The sequence below is a fragment of the Anopheles arabiensis genome, chromosome X (genome assembly GCF_016920715.1).
Source record: "Anopheles arabiensis isolate DONGOLA chromosome X, AaraD3, whole genome shotgun sequence".
In the NCBI taxonomy this organism is placed as follows: Eukaryota; Metazoa; Arthropoda; class Insecta; order Diptera; family Culicidae; genus Anopheles; species Anopheles arabiensis.
Genome location: NC_053519.1, coordinates 19566569 through 19588308, shown reverse-complemented (window position 1 = coordinate 19588308; position 21740 = coordinate 19566569). Strand labels below are relative to the sequence as shown.

At 47.1% G+C, this 21740-nt stretch overlaps 2 protein-coding genes across 8 annotated transcripts; one reads left to right on the top strand and one right to left on the bottom strand.

Annotated features, from left to right (window-relative positions):
* Positions 1-25: 25 nt before the first annotated feature.
* LOC120906107 (protein cramped) lies at positions 26-5748 on the bottom strand. 4 transcript variants are annotated; one of them, XM_040317554.1, is made up of 5 exons: positions 4863-5748; positions 1591-4646; positions 1330-1437; positions 502-1233; positions 26-322 (listed from the first exon to the last, which is right to left on the bottom strand). In XM_040317554.1, the coding sequence occupies exons 2-5, from the start codon at positions 4294-4296 to the stop codon at positions 227-229; spliced, it is 3642 nt and encodes a 1213-aa protein (XP_040173488.1). In that variant the 5' UTR covers positions 4297-4646; positions 4863-5748; the 3' UTR covers positions 26-226. The 4 variants fall into 4 exon arrangements, with proteins under 4 accessions (XP_040173488.1, XP_040173490.1, XP_040173489.1 ...); XM_040317556.1 differs by having other exon boundaries at positions 5224-5748; XM_040317555.1 differs by having other exon boundaries at positions 5228-5748.
* A 4446-nt stretch (positions 5749-10194) lies between these two features.
* On the top strand, positions 10195-16108 carry LOC120905979 (double-stranded RNA-specific editase 1-like). 4 transcript variants are annotated; one of them, XM_040317353.1, is made up of 5 exons: positions 10267-10398; positions 11027-11193; positions 12356-12554; positions 13785-14446; positions 14537-16108. In XM_040317353.1, exons 2-5 carry the CDS (start codon positions 11041-11043, stop codon positions 14735-14737), a joined length of 1215 nt encoding a protein of 404 aa, XP_040173287.1. In that variant the 5' UTR covers positions 10267-10398; positions 11027-11040; the 3' UTR covers positions 14738-16108. The 4 variants fall into 4 exon arrangements, with proteins under 4 accessions (XP_040173288.1, XP_040173287.1, XP_040173286.1 ...); XM_040317354.1 differs by lacking the exon at positions 11027-11193 and having other exon boundaries at positions 10195-10398; XM_040317352.1 differs by lacking the exon at positions 10267-10398 and having other exon boundaries at positions 10487-11193.
* Positions 16109-21740: the final 5632 nt, after the last annotated feature.

Genomic DNA, 21740 nt, shown 5'->3' with positions numbered 1-21740 from the left:
TTGCAACATTCCCCTAAGTGGTTGAACTATTCCCTTATATGATTCGAAACCCTGTATATCAACATAAATGAAAAAAAAGTTTGGTATGCTTATTCCAGTCAGCGCCAATCAAAACAATCAAACCATAGAAACGTCACTCCAGTTAGCGAACATTGTTCGTTAACTGGAGCTTGTTTACCTCTCAGTTAGCGGTCACCTACTGTACTGCCACCCTCCGCCCCCTAGACTAGGGATGGTGCTGCTCGGTGCGAAACTTTTCCGCAATATCCTGAAAGCGTGCGATGTAGTCGACGGTACTTTCGCTCATCATAGTCATGTCCACCTGGGAGAGCGATATAGAGGTAGGGAGCGAGAGAGAGAGAGAGAGAGAGAGAGAGAGAGAGAGAGAGAGAGAGAGAGATAGATAGAGAGAGAGAGAGAGAGACGGAGCATGAGAGGTCTGTAATTCAAGTGCTGCTCACAACGAGTTGTACCCGCACACGTGACGAGTTGAAAACTTACATCCGGATCGATTGGTGGACGAACCGGTGATGGGAAGGGTTCGAGACCGGTGAATATCCCAGACAGCGACAGTTCGCTCAGGTTCGCCGCGACCATTTTCTCGTCAATGACCGCCTCCGGGGCCAGGGCGTCTCCGGACGGGGCAGCACCACTGCCCGACGGCACGAGATCGGGAAACAGATTCGCCATCATCGAGCAGGAGGTGGAGGGTAGGGAGAGGTCGAACAGGCTGAGGCTTAGGTCGGGCGGCAACACTTCGCCGGTCAGCTTTTTGACCGGGGTGTTTAGTTCGCCGTCTGGTGGGACGGTGCTGCTGCTATTCATGCCTGGGGTTGGCGTGATGGAAGACGTTGGATGCGTGTAGCTAGTGAGGTCGTTCGGTAGCGTCAGCTCGTCGAAGGTGACGACGTTGGTGCGCTCAGGCGCAGGCTGCTGCGACAGCTTCCCGCATTGCTGGTGCTGCTCTTGTTGTTTCAACGGTTCAGCTGGAATGCTGCTTTCGACTCCGTCTGCGTCAACCGGTACTATCGGGGCAGCCGGAACTACCGGGGCTGTATGTGAGGTCGCTACCTGTGAACTACCCGGCGAAGCAGCCGCCGACGAAAATGAGGCTGCTGAGGTAACTGTTGCGGAGGGTGTCACTCGCACCATGTTCGGTAGCAGTGGGTGAAGCGTTTGGCGGTTGACGCGCGAACGCCACCAGCGCGACTGCTTGTAGCGGGGTGGAACGTGCTGCAATCGAGGGGGAAAAACGGGGGAGACACGGTCAGATGCTGACGGAGCAGCACAAGGCGGCAGCCGGTCGATGGGAAACTACACAGTACTTACAAGATCCGGCACAAGATGGTTGATGGGGTTGCGTACGGGCAGCATCGGATGCTTGAACTGTAGACAGTCGTCCTGCGTCGACATGATGCCGCCGTCGCCTTCCGCTCGCTGCAATTGGTAAGTGATATTGAAATTTTAATTAATCGCTCTCAAAAGTCCAAACAGTGCATTCTGCTCGTGGCGGGTTTGTCGCAACGAGCGTTGCGCCGCTCCAGTGGCAACTTGCAGCGCACGATTGCGAACACGCGAGCCGTTACGTACCTTTGGTTTACGCTCTGCAGCACCGTTGGCGGTGCGCTTCTTTGTATCCTTGTTTGCCAGGCTGGCCAGAAAGAGCAGGTGCTTCAGCCGCTGGCTGATCGTGTCGACCGGGCAGCCTCGCGTTTCCTTCACCTCTTCCTTTACACTTACCGTCGCCTCTTGCAGCTCCTCGTCCACGGCGCTCGGTGGGAGCTCAAGGTCTCGGCCTTCCTGGTCCGCTAGTGCGCACGTGGGCTTACCGTCATCCACCAGCTCCCTCGGCGAGTCGCGCTCCTCGACCGACGACAAGCCCTGCGATGCCAGACACACCTTCATCTCCGACGCCAGCACCACCGGAGCAGCCCGCTGGACCGTCTCCTCCCGCACCCAGTCGTACTCGAGCTCGACCTTCATCTCCGCCCCGAACATGATGTAGAGATCGCCGACCGTCAGATCACCCACGCTCCCGAGCGTCCAACCGTCCCGTATTCGCTGCATCTGTTCCTCCGTCACGAGCGGCCGGAACTGGTTTGCCGACGGCAGGGTGGCGGCGTTCGGCTTGCCCATCTCGCCTTTCCGCCGATGGTACTTTTTCTTCTTTTTCAGCGTCACAGTAGTGGTGGTGGTTGCGGTCGTGGTGGTGGTGGTGGTGACGGTCACAGTCGTAACACACGTCTGCTCGCTGCTGCTCCCCATCTCGGTACCGCCAGCTCCGCTACCCTCACCCACCGAGCTCTTTACCGGTTCCTCGCCAGCCGAGCTTTCCGCCGTGTCTTGGTGGTAGCGGGCGCCCGGTAGCAGCTCCCCGTCCAGCAGCGCGAACCCATCGCTCGAGTTGTCGCTCTGTCGCCCGGCCCCGAGCAGCACGTCACAGTCGGCCGCCCGGGACGGCCCGCAGTGTTCTCCATCGTACCCGAGGAAATCCTTCATTTCGATCGACTCGTTCGAAGCGTTCGGTGACTTGAAGTGCTCCGCAAACGCCGGCCCGTCTTGCGGCAGCAGCTCCAGCCCGTACGGTGGCCTCTCGTCGCCCGGCTCCTTCCCGCCGTCATCGTACTTGAGCTTTTTGCTCTCGTTGCCCACCTTCTCCGAGCTGCTGTCCGTGCGCTGGCGCCGTCCAGTGGCCGGCAGCCGCTCCTTGCACCCGCCCGCGAGCTTCTCCCCGGTGCAGAGTGTCTCGCCCGACACCGCGACGCCAATCCGCTGCTCGTACGAGTTGAGACAGATGCTGGTGTTGCTCTGGAAGTCGGTCAAGCTGATCATCGGCCGATGGATCACGACGTTCTGGGCAGGCACGAAGCGTAACAGCGGTGCGCCGGCCGCACCAATCTCCACCTGCGAGAACAACTGTATCTCGTGCTGCAACCGCTGGCGCATAATCTTGGACGAAACCGTGCCGGACAGCCGCTTCATCTCGTCGAGCCGATCGACCAGCCGGACGTCCTGGGCGCGCCACTTCTGCTGAAACAGCTGCAGCAACGCGGACAGCCGCTTCTGGATCGTGACGGTGATGCGCACGCGAGGATTCTGCGCGAGCGACTGCACCCGGCCCCACGCCTCCATCGACGAGGGCTTCAGCAGTACGTCCACCTTCGCCGGCAGCTTGATCTCCTCCTGCCACTCCTCCAGCTGGTTCAGCTTGCGCAGCGCCCGGCAGGGCGGCGTCTTGATGCGTATGTTCTTTCCCTTCTCGCGCACCGTAGTGAAGCCTTTGTACACCAGATCCTTCAGCTTGTGGAAGTACTTCTTGTTCTGGAACGGCACCTTCCGCCGCATCTCGCCGTAGTTGATCAGCGCGTACAGCTCCTGCACCTCCTTCCGCACCTCGTCCGAAAAGTGGACGTACTTCATCACCTTCTGGTTGAACTGGTAGTACAAGTTGCGGACGTCCTTCGACTTGAACACCTGCTGCTCGCCATTATCCTTCCGGCGCTTCTTCGTGTTCAGATAGTTCAGGATCGCCTCGAAGTCCTTCCCGTACTCGTTCAGCGCCTCGAAGAACAGGTTCTTGTCGTGGTTGCTCCACACGACGCGCATCTGCTTCGGCTGGCTGGGCGTTTTCGAGAGCGTCGAGGTGAGCGGCTTGGCCGGGTCTTTCCGCTCGGCGAGCGGCGGCGTGCTGCTGCGTATTGAGTCCATGCGCATCTTGTACTTGACGCGGGCGCTCGTGCGCAGCGTCTGCCCGTTCTCCGGATCGCCCGACGGGTAGAAGGTGGTGACCGAGCCTAGCAGCTCCTCGGCGACGGGCAGCGAAAAGCAGCAGACCCGCGCATCCCCGTGCTGCTTGCGACCGATCGGCCCTTTTGCCTGCTTCGCGGGCGGACCGACGCCGGTGTCCGACGCCCCGAGGTCGTGGGCGGGCGGCGTGTAGCTCCGCTCGTACTGCTGGTCATCCGGTGATTTCGGCAGCTCGTACGCGATCGCCTTGTCGGGCAGTAAGCAGGTAACCGCCACCACATCGTCCACCGGTACCCGATACCCGTTGATGGTGCTGGCTGGAGCGACGCTCGTGTTGATGCTGGCATTGGCATTGGTGTGGTTGGTGCTGCTGCTCCTGGGGGACGTGCCCGGGGAGGAAAAATGTAGCGAGACGTGGGCTGCCAGCGAATCGGCGGCCTCGTTCAGCTCGACCGTGTCAAGCTCCTGCACGGTGGCGGGCGCGGTAAAGCGCAGCTCCTGGAAGTTGCTTATATCCGCAAAGCAGTTGCTGCTCCCGGATGCGTACATGCTTTGGCGCGCGAACAGCAGTACAGGCGCGCGTGCGTGTCATTGAGTGTCAGCGTCCAGCAGAGATGGCCGCAATGGGCGCCCTTGGCCACGATACCGTCGATCTGCCACGGCACCGGTGAAGCATTCTCTTTCGCTGCTCCAAACGATACACATCGAACCGTGCCGCGCCGAGATGCTTTGCTCCAAAGCGGGATGATATCCGCTTTACATTGGTTCCCGGTCCCGGTGCGCCACTGCTCGTTGACGGGCGCTGGTCCAGCGGCCACCTATTCCGATGCACACAGTTCTGGTTCGATTTCAGCTAAAATGCCCACACCAGCACGGTCCAGCCTCCAGATGGTACAGATCTACAAAAAGAAGAGAGGAAAAAAAAACTATTAATTATTGGCCCAACACTTCCGAGGTCGTTCTATTCTAGCTTATTGGGGGAGCGTTAATGCTGTTTGATTGTAACGTCAGCCAGTCCAACATAATGTTAGGCTGCATCCGCCGCTTGTGCCACTTTGCTGATGAGTGATGTAACGAAATATCGTAGAAGGATTGCTGCTACGCGTCTATCCTACGTTGATCGAGGTAATATGCGGAATCGGCAGCAGGGAAACTGCGCCACTAATGGCACGGAAGGAACAGAGAGTCTGTCCGCACGTTCATGTCTCCTGATGCGGGTGGAAATATTTGATTGACGATCCGATTGGGAGGGGGTTGACGATCGGTATTTTGGGACATTTTTTTATATTTCAAATGTTTCGTTGATAGTGTGCTGGGAACAGGGCGTTTTGCGCCAACAGTCGGGGGGAAAACACACACATACACCACACACACGCACACACAGCTCCGTGCTCCATTTTCGCTGGCCCCACTGGGACACCAAAAACTAAAATAAAAAAAGCCTCTTCGATCTCCTTAGGAACTGAATACTCTTACATACACGCAGCTTATCACGCCGTAACTAACAATACTTCTGATTTTGCACTGCGATTTCCCACCGAAAAATGGCGGAATGTGTTCGCTTCGGTGATTCACTTTCGTCGCTGCTTGTGCTGTTGGAAGCAAGGGAACTTATTTTTACCAGCTGCGTGTTACGAATCTGTCCGGATGGACTTTATTTTGCTTGCAAGCGCGACTGGAGGGTACCCCTATTATCCCACCGTCTTCCTCCACTGCCTTTCCAGCAAGCTAGACGAAAACAACAACAAAAATGTGTCGCATCGACTAGCCAAATATTGATACAAAATAAACTTCGCGTTCGGCCTGCGCCAGTGTTGTCGCTGTGTTTCGGGGGGAAAACACTTTTGCCCTGCAAACTTCACAACAGGGCTGAACCTTTCGTGTGCCTGCTCGGTGTTGTCAAAAAAACGGGAAACGTCATAATAAACAGCTTTTTTCGGTGTGCTACTGCGAGGAAAATGCAACGAGTACTTGCGAAATGCGACGGAAGGCCCAATCGCTGGCATGATTTGAATAAAATAGAATTAAAGGACAACATAAAACTTGATACAAAGGTAATATGTGTACAAAGAAGGAGTGGAACAAAGAAATGCGTTGGCCGCCAATTCAAAGCAAACAAAAAAGCCAAAGTGTTGAATAGAGAGTAAAACAACATTTCAACCAGATTGTAAGCAATTTGTAACATTTTTAAAGAGACCACATTTGATAAGAACCCTATTTTCGCCATGCTCAAAGGGCGTTTGGGAACGCTTGTAACGAGCTTTATACAGCACCCCGTTGCGCGAAGCGATCGAAAACTTCTCAACCTCTCGCTCAATGTAGCTAGAGCGCAAGAACCAATAATGATAAAACGAGGTGAAAGGATGGGGTAGAGGGGAAGGAGGGGAGAAAGAGAACGTGGGTGTGAACTATTTTTTGGCTACTATCAATTTTGCGCCAACACGGTCGCGTATCGGAGATTTTTTGTCAGAAAGAAATAAACACATACAGCGCGCTCTCTCGAACGACCGTAAACGCTTCAATCGATCAAGAACATCCCGCACAACCAAATCGAGCAGTTTTTGAGCTTGGTTTCTAGCTCACTTTCCGCCGAAACCGATCGAGAAAGCGAGCAGAAACGTCCGAAGAACCGATCGATGTTCTTGATGATAGTAGTAAAACAAACGCGTTAAACTAATGAGCGGATGAAATTAAATTATATCCACAGATTATTATTCAAGTCGATCTGTCATCTGTCTTATAAACGCGACGCTCTTAGGCTGTCATGTAAGGACCTGCTGAAATCAATTGCTCCTAGTCAATAATCCATTGCTCGTAATCAAAAATAGAGGATGCTAGTCAAGAATCTAATGCGACTATTCAAAAAAAGTATGCGGCTAGTCTAAACTCAATTGGAAAACCCTGTATTGGTTCTTGCGCTCTAGCTACATTGAGCGAGAGGTTGAGAAGTTTTCGATCGCTTCGCGCAACGGGATCGATCGGTTCTTCGGACGTTTCTGCTCGCTTTCTCGATCGGTTTCGGCGGAAAGTGAGCTAGAAACCAAGCTCAAAAACTGCTCGATTTGGTTGTGCGGGACAGATTCACAGATTCAAATGCCTTTCCGCACAGCATGTTCGACAGCTGTCAAATTTTCCTTCAACAAAGTATTGTACGGACGTCACACGAAGCGTAAACTTAAAAAGTTTACGCTTGATTTGTATTGGAGTGTGTAAACTTCCAAAAGATCAGTCGCGGATATTACAACGGTAGGCGGACTAGGCGGTCGCCTAGGGTCCCGCCGATTTGGGGGCTCCGTAGATCGATGATCTATAGTATGCTGTATTTTTACATGTATGGCTGGAAATAGCCCAAGTGACATTTTCGAGCAGATTGTTAGCGGTTATCGAGCTGCTGGAAGCTTAAAGAGCAGGCTTAAAACTGGCTTAAAGAGCAAGCGATATTGCAGAGTTTAAGCTTATTACAGGGTTTCGAATCATATAAGGGAATAGTTCAACCACTTAGGGGAATGTTGCAAATCGGTAGGGGAATGTTGCAAGCAAGCTGTGGATGTTTGCAATCACTTAGGGGAGTTTTGCAATCGATTAGGGGAATGTTGCAAGCGTACTGTGGAGCTGTCATCAGACTGTGGGTGCCGGTGTAAATACCTTAAAATATTTTCTTCAATCTTACTAACTTATCATGTTTAATTATGACTCCGCAGCAGGATTTATTTAGTTTTTCATGCGTACAGCAGAATCCCACACGAAAACAACTCCAAATGATGTTTTTAAAAAAACATCATCGGTATCAATTCGTAGCTTTTTACACCGGCACCCACAGTCTGATGACAGCTCCACAGTACGCTTGGAACATTCCCCTAATCGATTGCAAAACTCCCCTAAGTGATTGCAAACATCCACAGCTTGCATGCAACATTCCCCTACCGATTTGCAACATTCCCCTAAGTGATTGAACTATTCCCTTATATGATTCGAAACCCTGTATAACAGTTCAAACGTTAGAGTGAAGCGTTTTTTTTTGGTGCCATTTTGAGAATTGTCATCACGTTGTGCACAAGCTACCAATCCGAAACAAAACATGCGTACTCTTCAATCCGTATCAAACAAAAAGTTTATTATAAAACACTCTTTCACGTTGTTTTTTTATTTTCCCTCAAATAGCGTTTCTCCGCTATTCTGATACTCCTCGATAGTTCGTTTATTTCTTCTTACTCAGTGTTTTTCTTTTTTTTTTTGTGAAACACCGAGGACGAAACTGCAAGCTTCTTGTTTGTCCGGCTTCTACCGAAGTTCTGACATAAACTTCAACGCTTCAACACGTCGTTGTTCATTCACACACCCATGTTTTCAAGCGTTCACATGAGGCAATGGGTTAAATCGAGCTGTTCACGAGGAGTTTAAGCTAAAAATGTAGAAAAGTTGTCACCTGGGAATGGGTTAAATCGAGCTGTTCACAAGGAGTTTAAGCTAAAAATGTAGAACAGTTGTCACCTGGGAGACGAACCGAGATCGTCGCGGTACCGCGAAATTCGCGCCTTGTTTATAACAGTTGTAGAACAGTTGGGCTGTCAAATCTTCCGCGCCTCCAATCGCGCCTGCTGTTTCGCAGAGATACCCAAGAGATTCGGTATTGCTGAGATTTTCGCGGTAGTGCAAACCGATTATTTTTACCTGTTCTGGTGGATTTGTGTGAAAACTCGTGTCGAGAAATGAGTTTTGTATTTTGTTTTTCATAAACTATGTTAAATAAATAATTTGATTCGCAAATTGATAGAAAAATATTTCTTCTTGGCACATTCAATCGTCACCAGACCTCGGATGATTCCATACATGAACCGCGATTATCTCGCCTATCTGCCAGATGTTATAACAGAATTGACAGCTCAAGTTATACGCGATTTTCGCGGTACCGCGGTGATCTCGGTTCGACTATTTCCAGCCTAAAATGTATTGTATTAGGCCGCAAATACACGACCCGCAAATTTACCCGTGAGATAGGGGTAAATTAAGTCCGATTTGTCTGACTGGGAATTTCGAGCAAATGTCACTTGGGTTGGGAACCAAGGAGGATTTAAAAATATCAGGTGGTGGACTCTAGTGCATTTTCAAACTTTCAAACCAGGATTCAAACTTTGTTTACATTTATTAAATACAGTAGAACGTCGATTATCCGGGGGCGGATTAACCGGCGGGCGGCTTAACCGTGCGCATAAATGTGACAGCTGTTCAAACGTATAGCGAACATTTGCTGCGATAGTCAAGTGTGCAACCAGTTTTTTGTGCAGCTCTGTAGTGTCTAGTGGTGTTTTCGAAATTTATGTTTGTTCATGAACAGTGGTTAAACCTATAGTTATTGATTAAAAAAATATTCTACTAACGATTTATTGATTGATTCAAGGTGAATTAATCATAAAACTAGTGGATTTTTTAATTTTTATATGAATTTGACATTTCTTGGACCATTGTCCGTGCAAATCGATTAACCGGCAACCGCCCGGTCAGCTCGGGCCCGGGTAATCGACGTTCCACTGTATGTTCATATAATTTATCTACTCAATTTTTTAGATTAAATAATCTTTAAAACATATATACAGGAGGTCCCCGAGATACACGGTACCTCTTATACGCGGATTCGGAGATACGCGGTTTTCTTAATTTGACAATTCTCTGAGCAAATTGTACTGATTTGACACATCAATTGCAAATTGCCAAATAATTTCTTTTTTGTTCGAATGTTAAAAACTATTTCAAAAGTTTTAAAACAGTTATATTCAGTCAGAATCATATCAAATAATTCTTAATGTGACTAAAACCGCCCCCTACTTGCAAAATTACACGAAAATTTGTGATATTTTAGCTGGAAATCACGAGATTCGACTTACGCGGAAATTCGAGATACGCGGTATTTTGCGGCCGTTTCTGGTCCCCATTAACCGTGTATCTCGAGGACCGCCTGTATTTTGGACTTTGTGAGTTCATATTTCACATTAAAACATGGATTAAAGTGTGTTATTTTGTGTTATTTCGTGAATTTATTCTATAATTCATTGTGTTTTCGACATGTTTGATGATAAAAATTAAGAAATCATTATTTTTTTCAATTTTCACATTTATTCCTCATTATCTACGAGCCGCATCTACGATATGTACGAGATTAGAACGCTTACTCACATGATTTTAAATTTCGTGCATAAACAAATCATCAAATCTTTTGTTAATATATCTCATTTTTTCGATAAAATCAATAGACACACAAAAATGCACATAATAACAAAGAAATCTGTTTTATTTGCTAAGCTTTTTGTGCGAAAACCATTGGTTAACGGTTTTAAAATGACGTAAAGTCCCTCAACTATGGCGATCCCCCAAAGGCCTTAATCCACCATCTGATATTTTTAATCCACCTTGTTGGGAACGTACCATTCTAGTTCGGTTCAACCGGCCGCACTCGATTGGCCGGTTTTGACAGCATCGAAACCGTCCATCTTGCATTCGTTCCAGAGGTTGCGCGCGTGTGTTTGTGTGTGCACTGAGGGAAAATAACAATTTGGTGCGCTGCTGAAAATGTTCGGTGACAAGTTAAAGGAAAAAATCGAAACCCAGTACAAACAGCATTTCGTAGCGGCAGATAAAGCGCTGGATATGGAGCAGGTATAAAGCGGGGTGGGCCTGGGCGACCACTCAACGGAACGCCAGGGCCAACACCACAGAGGGCTCTGGTTTGTGATGGGTAGGGAAATGGGGGGGGAGGGGGGACTCGTGCATAGTGTGTGCTGTCTATTCTGGCCCGGCAAATCGGCTGCACTGCTTTCGCCGGAATCCACCGGAAGCTTTCCGGTGCTGCCTGCGATGTTAGTTAAAACATTCGGTAGCAGTTCTGGGTGGGGAGGGTGGGTTTCTTCCGGATCCTAATTATTCGCCTATGGTGCACCGACGTCATTCAATCATTGTTCAGTTAGGTGTGAGGGAGAGACTGGGTCCGTGGACACTCACCCGTTCGGTTGATGCACGGTCGGGTTGTAGGCAATGTGGAATGGGAAGGGAAAGGGTAGATACATGGCGGCAGATACTGCTCGCTCGCTACCAATCGAGGGGTGGGATGTGAAGTGGTTAGCGTTAGCAAGGTTTCTCCAGGGCCTGACTCAAAGTTAGCTTCATGTGGAACTTCTGTGTTAAATCGGAACTTGTTGAGAGCATCGGTAAAATACGCCATCAACCCCCATCATCTCAGCAACCGACAATTGCTTCAGCTAATGCCTACTAATGGTGTTCCCTTCAGTCAGTGGATGGTGGATGTCTTCGAGCCGCAGGCGGTTGCACAGCGCTGGGCGATTGTGTCCGGTTGAGCGAAATGCGCGTCGCCCCACAACTTCAGCCACCGGAGCTCAGGCTATTGCCGCGTCCCCACGGCGAGCGTCCTCTCCTTTCCCCTTCGCCGGGGGTAAAGTATGTATATCGCTGGAACAGTAAATAGCACTAATAATCTCCCTCAATAGCAATTAAGAGCTTCCCACAATGTTCAAGAACCGCGGCGGCGGCGGTGGCCGAAGGGAAACGATCGTTCTGGATGGTTGTTTTGTTTTAGCGAGCAGTAGCGGGCACTGGGAGAGAGGGAGTACCGAAAACGGAAACCTTTTCGGGGCGGGTGTGAAGCCACAGGGTCTCCGCAGTGGTTGTGCGCCACTGCGCCACACTGTGGCTGCTGCGGAAGCGTAACGCCACATTCATCCCCGGGTCCCCAGGCCCGACAGGTCGGGTTTGTGTTGCTTGCCCACCCCATTCCCCCTACACCACACCCTCTTATTGGCGCGGTGCCAGCAGCAAGACGCGCGTACGGGATACGGTTACGCCCAAGACATTCCCTCGGCACACACTGTATTTCCAGCATCGGGGTGCGCACGCGCTGCCGTAATTGGGTGCGTGAGAGAAGGCTTGGCAAAAGCACACACACACATATATATATACACACAAAAACCTCCCAAACGAACGGTATTCCAGTCCAGGTCCCAGAACCGGCCACGGTTCCTCGGTTTTCGCAATCGGATTTTGGTTAATATCGAAGGAGTGAATGAAAGGCAGAGTGAACGAGCGCGCGTGTATATGTATGTGCGAGAGAGCGAGTGAGAGAGAGTGTGAGAGTGTGAGAGAGAGAGCGTGAGAGAGAGAGCGTGAGAGAGAGAGCGTGAGAGAGTGAGAGAGTGAGAGAGTGAGAGAGTGAGAGATTGAGAGATTGAGAGAGTGAGGGAGTGAGAGAGTGAGAGAGTGAGAGAGTGAGAGAGTGAGAGAGTGAGAGAGTGAGAGAGTGAGAGAGTGAGAGAGTGAGAGAGTGAGAGAGAGAGTGAGAGAGAGTGAGAGTGAGAGAGTGAGAGAGTGAGAAAGAGTGAGAGAGAGTGAGAGAGAGAGAGAGTGAGAGAGAGTGAGAGAGTGAGAGAGAGTGAGAGAGAGTGAGAGAGTGAGTGAGAGAGAGTGAGAGAGAGTGAGAGAGTGAGTGAGAAGATTGATGAGAAGGCTTTACTCCCTTTTCACGACAGACAAACATGATAGCACGTCGAAGGATACTCGGAGAATGTGTGACCACTAATGATTCGCCCATCTTCTCCCAACTTAGCAATCCGTCACCGATACAGCGGATCTTCAAATTAAGGAAGCGAAACACAACGTTATGGCCCTAGACGCTCCGATGAACACGCCCGATTCACTCAGTGGCGGGGAAGGCAGCCAGCAGGAAGGTGGTGGCGGCAGTAAAGCGAAAGACTCGCGGTTTTTCATCAAAAAACCACTTAACGCTTTGGAGCGCAAGAAAAGCGGTATGTTGGATGAAGGAATGTTTTTGGTGTTCGCCAAAATTTAAAAGAGAAGGTTGCAGCTGTTAAAAGGAATATTTATGCGATGAGATACAGTGAAAAACTTCAGATAATATAGACTTTAGGATAAGTTAATTGCGAATGAGGGAAACCCCCCGGTTGCAGTAGAATGTGTTAGAGTAAGAACAAAAGTAGCTAAACATCAACAAAACACAAACAATCTCAAGCTATTAAGAAAACTTTTAATGTAATTCGGATGTTAATAATAATACAAGTTCGTGAGAGTCATGAAAAGAAAAGCTACCTAAAGTCGGGAAGCAAGACTCTTTTTTCCAAGACTCTTAACCTTCGCTTCTATGACCAAAAATACACCCTCATCTTTATGACCACCTACCCGGGTAGGTAATACATTTTATAAGGGAATTTGTATTTTTATTGGTCACAAAAATAAGACATTCTATAACTTATTCTATGCAGCTATAATAATAATACTTCTTTTTATGTTATAAACTTATGATATATGGCTTTTAGTAACGTAAATTGAATATACAGCAATTAGTTCAACTGACACTAATACGCCGCCATGTCTTCCCGACTGTCGGGGCAATCATTTCAATCTATGTGACTTTAGAAGAATATTAGGAGCTAGAAAACTTTTGGAACAGATTCTATAAATATAACTATATGCATTGCTATACATATCATTACAAAATTTGCGACTAATCGAAACCAAAATCCTTTATTGTATGTATTATCTACCCGGGTAGGTGGTTATAGAAGTAAGGGGTAAAAGTTGATTTTAGTTTTTAAAGCACATTTTAAAAAATTGAAAAATTCTGAATTTTTTACCACTTTTGTAAAACATGTTTCTCTAGGCATTCTATTTTTTTGGATCGATTCGATAATCCAATAAAAAGTTATCATAAAAAGAATAAGCAAAACATAGCCGGGTAGGTGGTTATAGAAATGAAGGTTAATGTTCTCTTTTATCTAAGATTCACTGTAGTTCATTTATTCAAAACAGCAAAGCAGCTTGCAACCGAATACACTATGGGATATGATTACAAACTCACTGCGCAAATATGAGAGATAGTTACCAAAGCTAAAGATTAAACCATTTCTCACACAATGATCAGACTGTCTACAAGCGAATGATCCCACGCTTCCCTCAATCTTCTGATCCTTTCTTTCCTGGAAAGTGTTCATGACTCGTTATATTGTTATTTTGAACAGAGAAACAGCGCAAAGCGCGCCAGCTCCGTCGGATGCGCAAGTGGCTGATGCCGAAGAATGCGATCGTCGCCCTGCACGAGTTGCAGGGCCCCGGCATGACTGAGTTCACCATCAACACGAACGGACAGGAAACCAAGGCAGAGCTCGTGATCAACAACGTCCGGTATGAGGCGACGGCGCCCAACAAAAATCTCGCCAAAGCCCAGGCGTCCGAGAAAGCGCTGCGCGATCTTGTCTTTGCGCAGATGGCGCGAGTGAAGCAGCAGCGCAGTGCGAGTGCCACTAAATCCTCCACCGCTTCCAACACCGATGACAACGTGGATGGAGCAAACGGCAACAGTAACGGCGACGGCAACGATGGTGCCGGCGCTGCCGGAGAATCCGAACCGATGGATTGCATCGAGTCGGAGGACTTACCGATGGAGCATCTGGCTGCGTTTGCACTTCACAAACTCTTCACCCAGTGGGAGGCGGAAGGGTTTGAAGTGCCGTTCATAAAACCGTCCCGGACGAAGGTGGTGCCCGCCGCCAGTGGACAGACGGCGCCTGCCGCCAATACCCAGCCCGAACAAGGCGGGGGGATCATGCCTAAGGTGACGAAGACGGTGGCCGATTTACCATCGGACGCTTCCAAGCGCCACCCAACAGCACTGTTTGCATATGTAAGAAAAAAGGAGGAGGCTCCTCTCACGTAACGAGAGTAACCGTTGAGAGTTAATGTCTATGTTCTTTTCCTTTTTTTCTTTGCCTAGATGCGCCCACAAATAGCATACGAAGATCTCGGCTCCAATAATGACCAGACAAACCGCGAGTTCATTGCCGGTCTGCGGTCGGACGGGCAGTACTTCATCGGCAAGGGACGTTCGAAGAAACTGGCTCGCAAGGCGGCTGCGATCGATGCCTGCAAGATACTGTTTGGTGTAGAGTTCGACGAGAGTGTGCTGCAGGGTTAGGCGAATAACAATTAGCATACAATGGCATGTAATTGGATAGAAACGTGAATCGTATGCTGATGGGGCTATTTAACTTAATTAAGCGCTTTTTAACTGTAACTTTTAACATTTTTTTGTGGTATCGAAGGACGTTTAAATCATTTTTATTCAACAATTCTGTTAGCTCCTGAAAGACAGGACCATCCAAGTTAGAGGACTTTTACCCACAGGACTGTCACGTCTCGAAAACCTTACGGGCTGGCATGTCCGCTCAGGACGTAATGCCGCCACGCTTACGTAGAAGAAGAAAAAAAAACATACGTAGAGCAAAGAAGTCCTCGTTGACTAACATAAACTTAGAAAATATTGATTGATTCATTTCCTACTGTACACAGCGCTAATGCTATGTCCAAGATTTTTTTTTAATAATAACTAAGCTATTAAGATTAGCTTTCAGCCGAACCCCAAACTTAAATAAATTAAACAAAAACAAAAATTTAACCGTATGGAAATAAGGAAACTCGCGATGCAGGAGGACAAAACATATATTCGCTACCGTAAAGAGAAGCATCATACACAGCGTAAAATTGACTCTAAAGAATACATGTCTACAGAAGTTAGCTAAACATGAAAGAGGATAGACTGTGAAATAGCAGCGTAAGCCAGAACCAAACAAAGAGAACTGGCAGGTACACAAACGTGCGCATGATTGAAAATTTGTTTGTATGACTATATATATTCAGCCGTACCGGCGAACTCGTTCGTTCCTGGGAACGTTCGCCGCGACGCTCATTTTCACTCATTTCATAGCCCTCTAGATCAAAAATTAGAAAACCGTATAGATTTTGTAATGGCCAACCTAGTGGTACAACCCTGTCCGCTCATGAGCGACGAATGTTTCTCGTCGAACGAGTTCGCCGGTACGGCTGAATAAGGTGTACGGTCCCGTGGTACAGTCGGCTAGTCGAATGACTCAATAACATACTCGTCTTGGGTTCAAGCCTAGAATGAACCGTCCCCCCGTAGCCAGGACTACTATCATCTGGCTGTGTGGTACTGAATAAGTCTCGAAGGTCGTTGCGGTGTGCTTGTAGATTTGATTCCAATGGATTTATCTATACGTTTAATAACTTTACTCGTGCTGATATTATTAATGAGTTTAGAATGTGTCTCTGCCGTTTATTATACTAAACTACAACATAACTGAAGCTAGCTGCTTCTTTTATACCCGTCGTATATGCTATGGTCTACTTTGTTTTTCCAACACCCCCTCTTAGACCTATCGCAAATCGATGTTTCGAAAAAACTGCTGAAGAAAACCCTTTTGTAAACATATCCGCAAGTTGGTTTTAGCTTGGAATATACTTCAGTTGAATTCTTACGTTCTTGATACATTCTCGTATGAAGTTGTATCTGATGTCTAAATGTTTCATCCGTTTAAGTTCGCGAGGCTCTTCGGCAATATACATACACGACTGGTTGTCTTCGTATATAATTAACGGAGTATTCAAATGCACGCCAAATTCGGTAAGCAGATTTTCTAACTACATTGCTTCGCAGGATGATTGGCTTAACGCAACATATTCCGCTTCTGTTGATTAGGAAGAAATCTTGATTTCTTTTTCCAACTGTCATATGCTAATACACAATTTCATTCCAGCTCCGCGGCGCCTGTTTTAAACCATACAAGGATTTGTTCAGTTTTCATACCTTCTTCCCCCTCTCAAATCCTGGTGGTTGTACCATATACACTGTTTCTGAAAGATTTCTGTTCAGAAAGGCGGTCCGCATATCCGTCTGATGAAGATAGAACTTCTTCTGCACTGCTACTGCCAGTAGGGTCCTCACTGTTGTTATTCGGTCTACTGGAGCATACGTTTCCTGATAGTCATATCCTTGACGTTGAGAACATCCTTAAGCAACGAGCCGCGCCTTGTATCTGTTCACAGTACCATTCTCCGAGTATTTGATTTTGAATACCCATTTACAAGAAACTGCTCTCGCGCCAACAGGAAGTTCTACTAGATCCCATGTTTCATTTTTCTCGAGCGCTTGCATCTCCTCCTTGATCGCTTGTTTCCATTCAGGCCAATCGTCACGCTTCCGAAGTGCATCAATCGTATCGGTAAATCTTCCACGTAATTTTCCGCGTTCAGTGCAAATGCGACATTAGCTTCATAATCACTAAAGCGCACAGGTGGATTTCGAATCCTCTGACTACGACGAACTGCTACTTCGTTATGTTCTGTGTTTTCAATAACATCGGGCGTATCATTCGAGTTTTCATGACATGTTTCTTCCATATTTCCAACAATGTCGACCGATCTGTTCGTAGTTCCAATATTTGTATTTTTTACGTTTTCAATGCCCTCAGTCGATGTGTTCAAATAATCGCCAAAATCTTCCAGACGTCGAACAGTAAATTCAATATTACGATTTGTTTCACTAACCTGTTCTGGTAGCATCCTTTCTTGGTCAAAAGTGGATTCTTCCAAACGACGATTCGACATTAATCCTTCGATTACAACATCACGAGCAACGATAATCTTCCGATGTTCAGGATCCCACACACGATAGCCATTGATTCCGTAGCCAACGTTCGGGTCAAACTGAACCTACCGCGGCCCGACCCGACCCGAACTCGTTGCACCAACGGGTCGGAGTCGCTTATGCTTTCTCGCACCTACTGATCTTTCTGGTCGACCCGAACTCGCTGCACGCTCGGGGCCTACCTACCGTGGCCCGACCCGACCCGAAATCGCAGCACCCATGGGTCGGAGTCGCTTATGCTTCCTCGCACCTACTGATCTTGCGGGTCGACCCGAACTCGTTGCACCCGCGGGTCGGATTTGATTCCGACTCCGACCTAGCGCACCCGCTGCACCCACGGGTCGGAATCGATTCCGGCTGGCTCGCACCCGACTCCGGGTCGGGTCGTGAAATGAATCGTATGACCCAACACTAGTAAATATGTTCACCACAACAAATTTTCAATTATGATGAAGCTTGCTTATTTTGCAAAAAAGTTTGTAGGATATGTTTACCAACGGAACAATAAACTTTGCCTGGACACAAACCGATAAAAGATCATTCCAAAAACGATCTATTTAGAGAATTCGACTTTTTTTGGTTTCACTTTTTCATTAAATTTTGATCAAAACATATGATCAAATTCACATGAAATTGCAACATAAATGTATAACATAAAATTTGCTTCCCGCTAATCAACAACACCGGATGGATTTCACGTACACGCCAACCAAGAGTTACCGCTGGCAAATTCATCTGGTCTAGGTTAACTCACATCATCACCTTTCAAGCCAACGCCATTGAATCTAGAAGAACGGCGTGGCGATCGTACTGATATCTCCACGGTACTCGGGTGTTGATATCTCCACGTCATCAAAGGGACTGGACTTGGGATGGTTGTATAGGAGTTGTGGTAATTCGCTGGATCATTCCTGGAGCAATCCTTCCAGTTTTCACTCTTTTCGTGAGCAGATCCACTGGCAAGTGGTTTTGCCTTGCAGAATCACTCAACCCTAGTGCGATAAGAGAATCGCGCTTACGCAGCTGGTTCACATGACAACAATGAATCCGATGATCGGCCGTCTTAACTTCAAACACTAAGCTCTTGTTACTCGCGCCATGACCCATTTCCAGGATTATTGCGCGAATATTTTGGCATAATCGAGTTCACCGCGCTGAATATGTTTATGCAGATTCGCCGCTACCGAAATCATCGAGGCATTTCGTCCTGCTTATTCTGCATGTGTTGCTCTAATAACAGCGTGGGGATCGTTCGCCGCTTCTGTGGCTGTTCAGCTATAGTCGCTATCCAGAATCCCGATTTTTCGCCTGGTGGTGGTTTAAACACTTTCGCACAAGCGTGGCATGCTTCTATATATGCGGCAACCTCCATGTCTATTAATGGCTAATATACAAGGCTTTGGGCTTTCGATTGTATACGTTGAAAACCTGGGTGAAAACCAGTTGCTTCTAACATTTTTATTGATTCACCATTGCTAAAGTTTGAGGCGTTCCCAAGACTTTTTTCATCAGACGACTGAACGAGACCGTTGGCAACGCGGTGGCAATACCACCTTTTAAAAGTTGACGAAGAAATAATTACCGACACTAACCTACGTGATCTGTGCTTTTTAAAATCGAAGTAGCAAGTGTTTGTTACTATTCAAAAATGTCTTTATATTCTATTAGGCTTGTCCATTACTTATCCGTAATCTTTTTGCCGGGATCCTTGGAGCTTTCTAGAGCATATTTTATTGCTTTATGTTTATGTTTCGTCTATACGTTTTCCTACCATTTCCAACTCCTTTCGACGTTCGTCGTATGCAAACTCGTTCCTAACGTTTACATCCGTCGCATACTTAATTACGCGTAGTTTAATTATTTGTTTAGGTTTGGCATTTTGGATATTGACGATGCTGTGTATTGCACCGCGATCATATGGTTGCGTCGTGCGTAGCGTCTATCTTGTTCGCTAGGGTTTATTTTAGATTGATGCATGTCTGGAATGGTTTAGTTCTCCTATGCTAAAGTGTTTTAGAAAATGAATTCCTGTCCTGATTAAAGTTTGTTCAGCTGCATGAATGTTCTGGACTTTTCTAAGTTAGTATCTCTCCTATCTTGCGATGTTTGATTTTCACCTTTACCGGATACGCGCGTAGACTTACGCTGTTTAAGGGTCGCTATCCTCGCTTGTTGCTTGAAAAAGGGTTCACGCATCATGAGCGGTTTGCTCAAGATCTTGAAACATCTTGGAAAATATGGGAGAATACAGACACAACACATACCATCTCTTCATTGACTTCAAAGCCGCATATGCGCCAGGGTAAAACTATACGATGGAATGAGCTTTTTTGGAAATCCCGGCCAAACTGATAAGGCTGGTTACAATGACTATGACCAACGGTCTGGGCAATTTGCTAAGGTCTGCGCCAGGGGTACGGGCTTGCCTGTTTTCTATTCAAGTTGGCGTTAAGGAGGGTCATCCGGGGCTTGAGGGTGGAGACTTCGGGAACCATTTTCTATAAGTCATCCCAGATTCTTGCATACGCTGATGATATAGACATCATCGGTCTGCAGCTCTCTTATGTAACAGAAGCCTACCAAGGGATCGAGCAGGCGGTATATTGGATTGCATATAAACGAGACAAAAACCAAACTGAAGGTGGTAACATCAGCGGCCCTAGCAACAACAATTCAAAACTTACGTAGGCGTGACGTACGTTCCGGGACTATAGACTCTGTAAAATCTGACGAAACCTTCTTGGTCGCGTTCGAGAGCAAGGTGCTCAGAAGGATTCTTGGCCCCGTATGTGTGGAAGGACAATGGAGGCCCCGATATAACGACGAACTATACGAGACGTACGGCGACCCCACTGTCGTGAAGCATATCAAGTTCGGCAGGCTCCGGTGGGCTGGCCATGTTGTACGCATTGATACCAACGACACAGTTCGTAACGTCTTTTTAGGCTGTAAAAAAAACTTAAAAGCGTTTAACAATACCTCTTGGCCTGATCAAGAAATAGAACAAGGCCGATGCCTACGCCTGATCTGTTTAATATCAAGTGCTATGGATAGAAATGCGATCCCTTTTATTATTGCTTTTCTCCTGGTGAGGACGAATTGGTTGCATTGATTGCGGGCGTAGGGATTTTCCTTTGGGCAGAACTGTACCTAACACTTGAATCTTCTGGTGCATGTTTAGAATGTATCCCTGCATTGTCAAATGGCTAAGGTTTCTGCTTTTTTAATTTATTGCCCGGTTGAAATTGGTGACGAGCCTGTGTTTTAGGTTTGATTTTTTATGATCGTGCAAGTCAAGAAGAACTAGATGGCCTTACTGGATGTGTGACATATTCCTAGACTTATGCTGTTTATCGCGCCGATGCACGTCGCCAAAGCACTTAAAAAGGGTAACAAGCGTTTTGAGCGGTTTGCTCATTTTAAATTTGAAAATACTTTCTGTTAAGTTTCAAAAAGAGATCGTCGTGGCGATCGCTCGTAAGGAGAAATTGAATTAAATGAAATTCATAAAATAAAGGTGTCGCGTTTGCAACATAAACCGTCTACAAGAACCGGGGAGGCGTGATAGACCCAAGTTGAGGTGGCAAGACGATGTGGAGGCGTCCGCAATTAAGGCCGGACGAATTGACAGACGTAGGCGCAAGACCGTGAGCAGTTTTAATAATGATGTAATAGGTAAGTGATGTAATAGCATTATGTTTGCCAAGACTATCCGTGATAAGGTAATTACAAGCCACAAATGGCTTGCGAAGAAGAATGTTGATTTTAAGATGTGTTTTAAATTACCGTTTAAAGAGTCGAATGAGATCAATCAACGTATCTATAAAAAATACCATTCGTCGGAACCGCTGTTATCCAGTAAATGAAAACGTCAATTTTATTGAAATTATTACTGTGTTTGGCTTGTCCATTACTTATCCGTAATCTTTTTGCCGGGATCCTTGGAGCTCTCTAGAGCATATTTTATTGCTTTATGTTTATGTTTCGTCTATACGTTTTCCTACCATTTCCTAGTATCTATAAAAAATACCATTCGTCGGAACCGCTGTTATCCAGTAAATGAAAACGTCAATTTTATTGAAATTATTACTGTGTATGAAATTTAAAGTTTTCAGCATTTTATTCCTTTCCCGTCTCCTGCATCTGAAAGTTCGAGCCGGGTCCAAGAGTTTCGCATAAAGCAACGTGGGTACACTGCCACCCTCTCGAACTTTCGACCTGTCTTGCGGGGGGTGGTAAAATACTAATCTCGCAATCTCTACGGCATAACGAAGGAAAACCGTAAATGATCGTTCTGGTCGAACGAATAGATTCAATAATTCAATAATCTTTATGTGTACCCACACTGTGTTGTGTCTGTGATTGATATTTCCTGCGTCCCAAAGTGAAGCAATTATCCCGCTCCAAATAGTAAAGCTTGTGTAGGGTCCCATAATCGAAGAAAGAATTGAACATTGTTTAGATATGATGTTTC

Coding starts and splice junctions, on each gene's coding strand:
- LOC120906107 (XM_040317554.1), bottom strand. CDS start 4,296: ATGTACGCATCCGGGAGCAGCAACTGCTTTGCGGATATAAGCAACTTC. Junction 1,438..1,590: donor CTGCAGAGCGTAAACCAAAG/GTACGTAACGGC, acceptor TACCAATTGCAG/CGAGCGGAAGGCGACGGCGG. Junction 1,234..1,329: donor ACCATCTTGTGCCGGATCTT/GTAAGTACTGTG, acceptor CCTCGATTGCAG/CACGTTCCACCCCGCTACAA.
- LOC120905979 (XM_040317352.1), top strand. CDS start 11,011: ATGGTGTTCCCTTCAGTCAGTGGATGGTGGATGTCTTCGAGCCGCAGG. Junction 12,555..13,784: donor TTTGGAGCGCAAGAAAAGCG/GTATGTTGGATG, acceptor TATTTTGAACAG/AGAAACAGCGCAAAGCGCGC. Junction 14,447..14,536: donor CAACAGCACTGTTTGCATAT/GTAAGAAAAAAG, acceptor TTCTTTGCCTAG/ATGCGCCCACAAATAGCATA.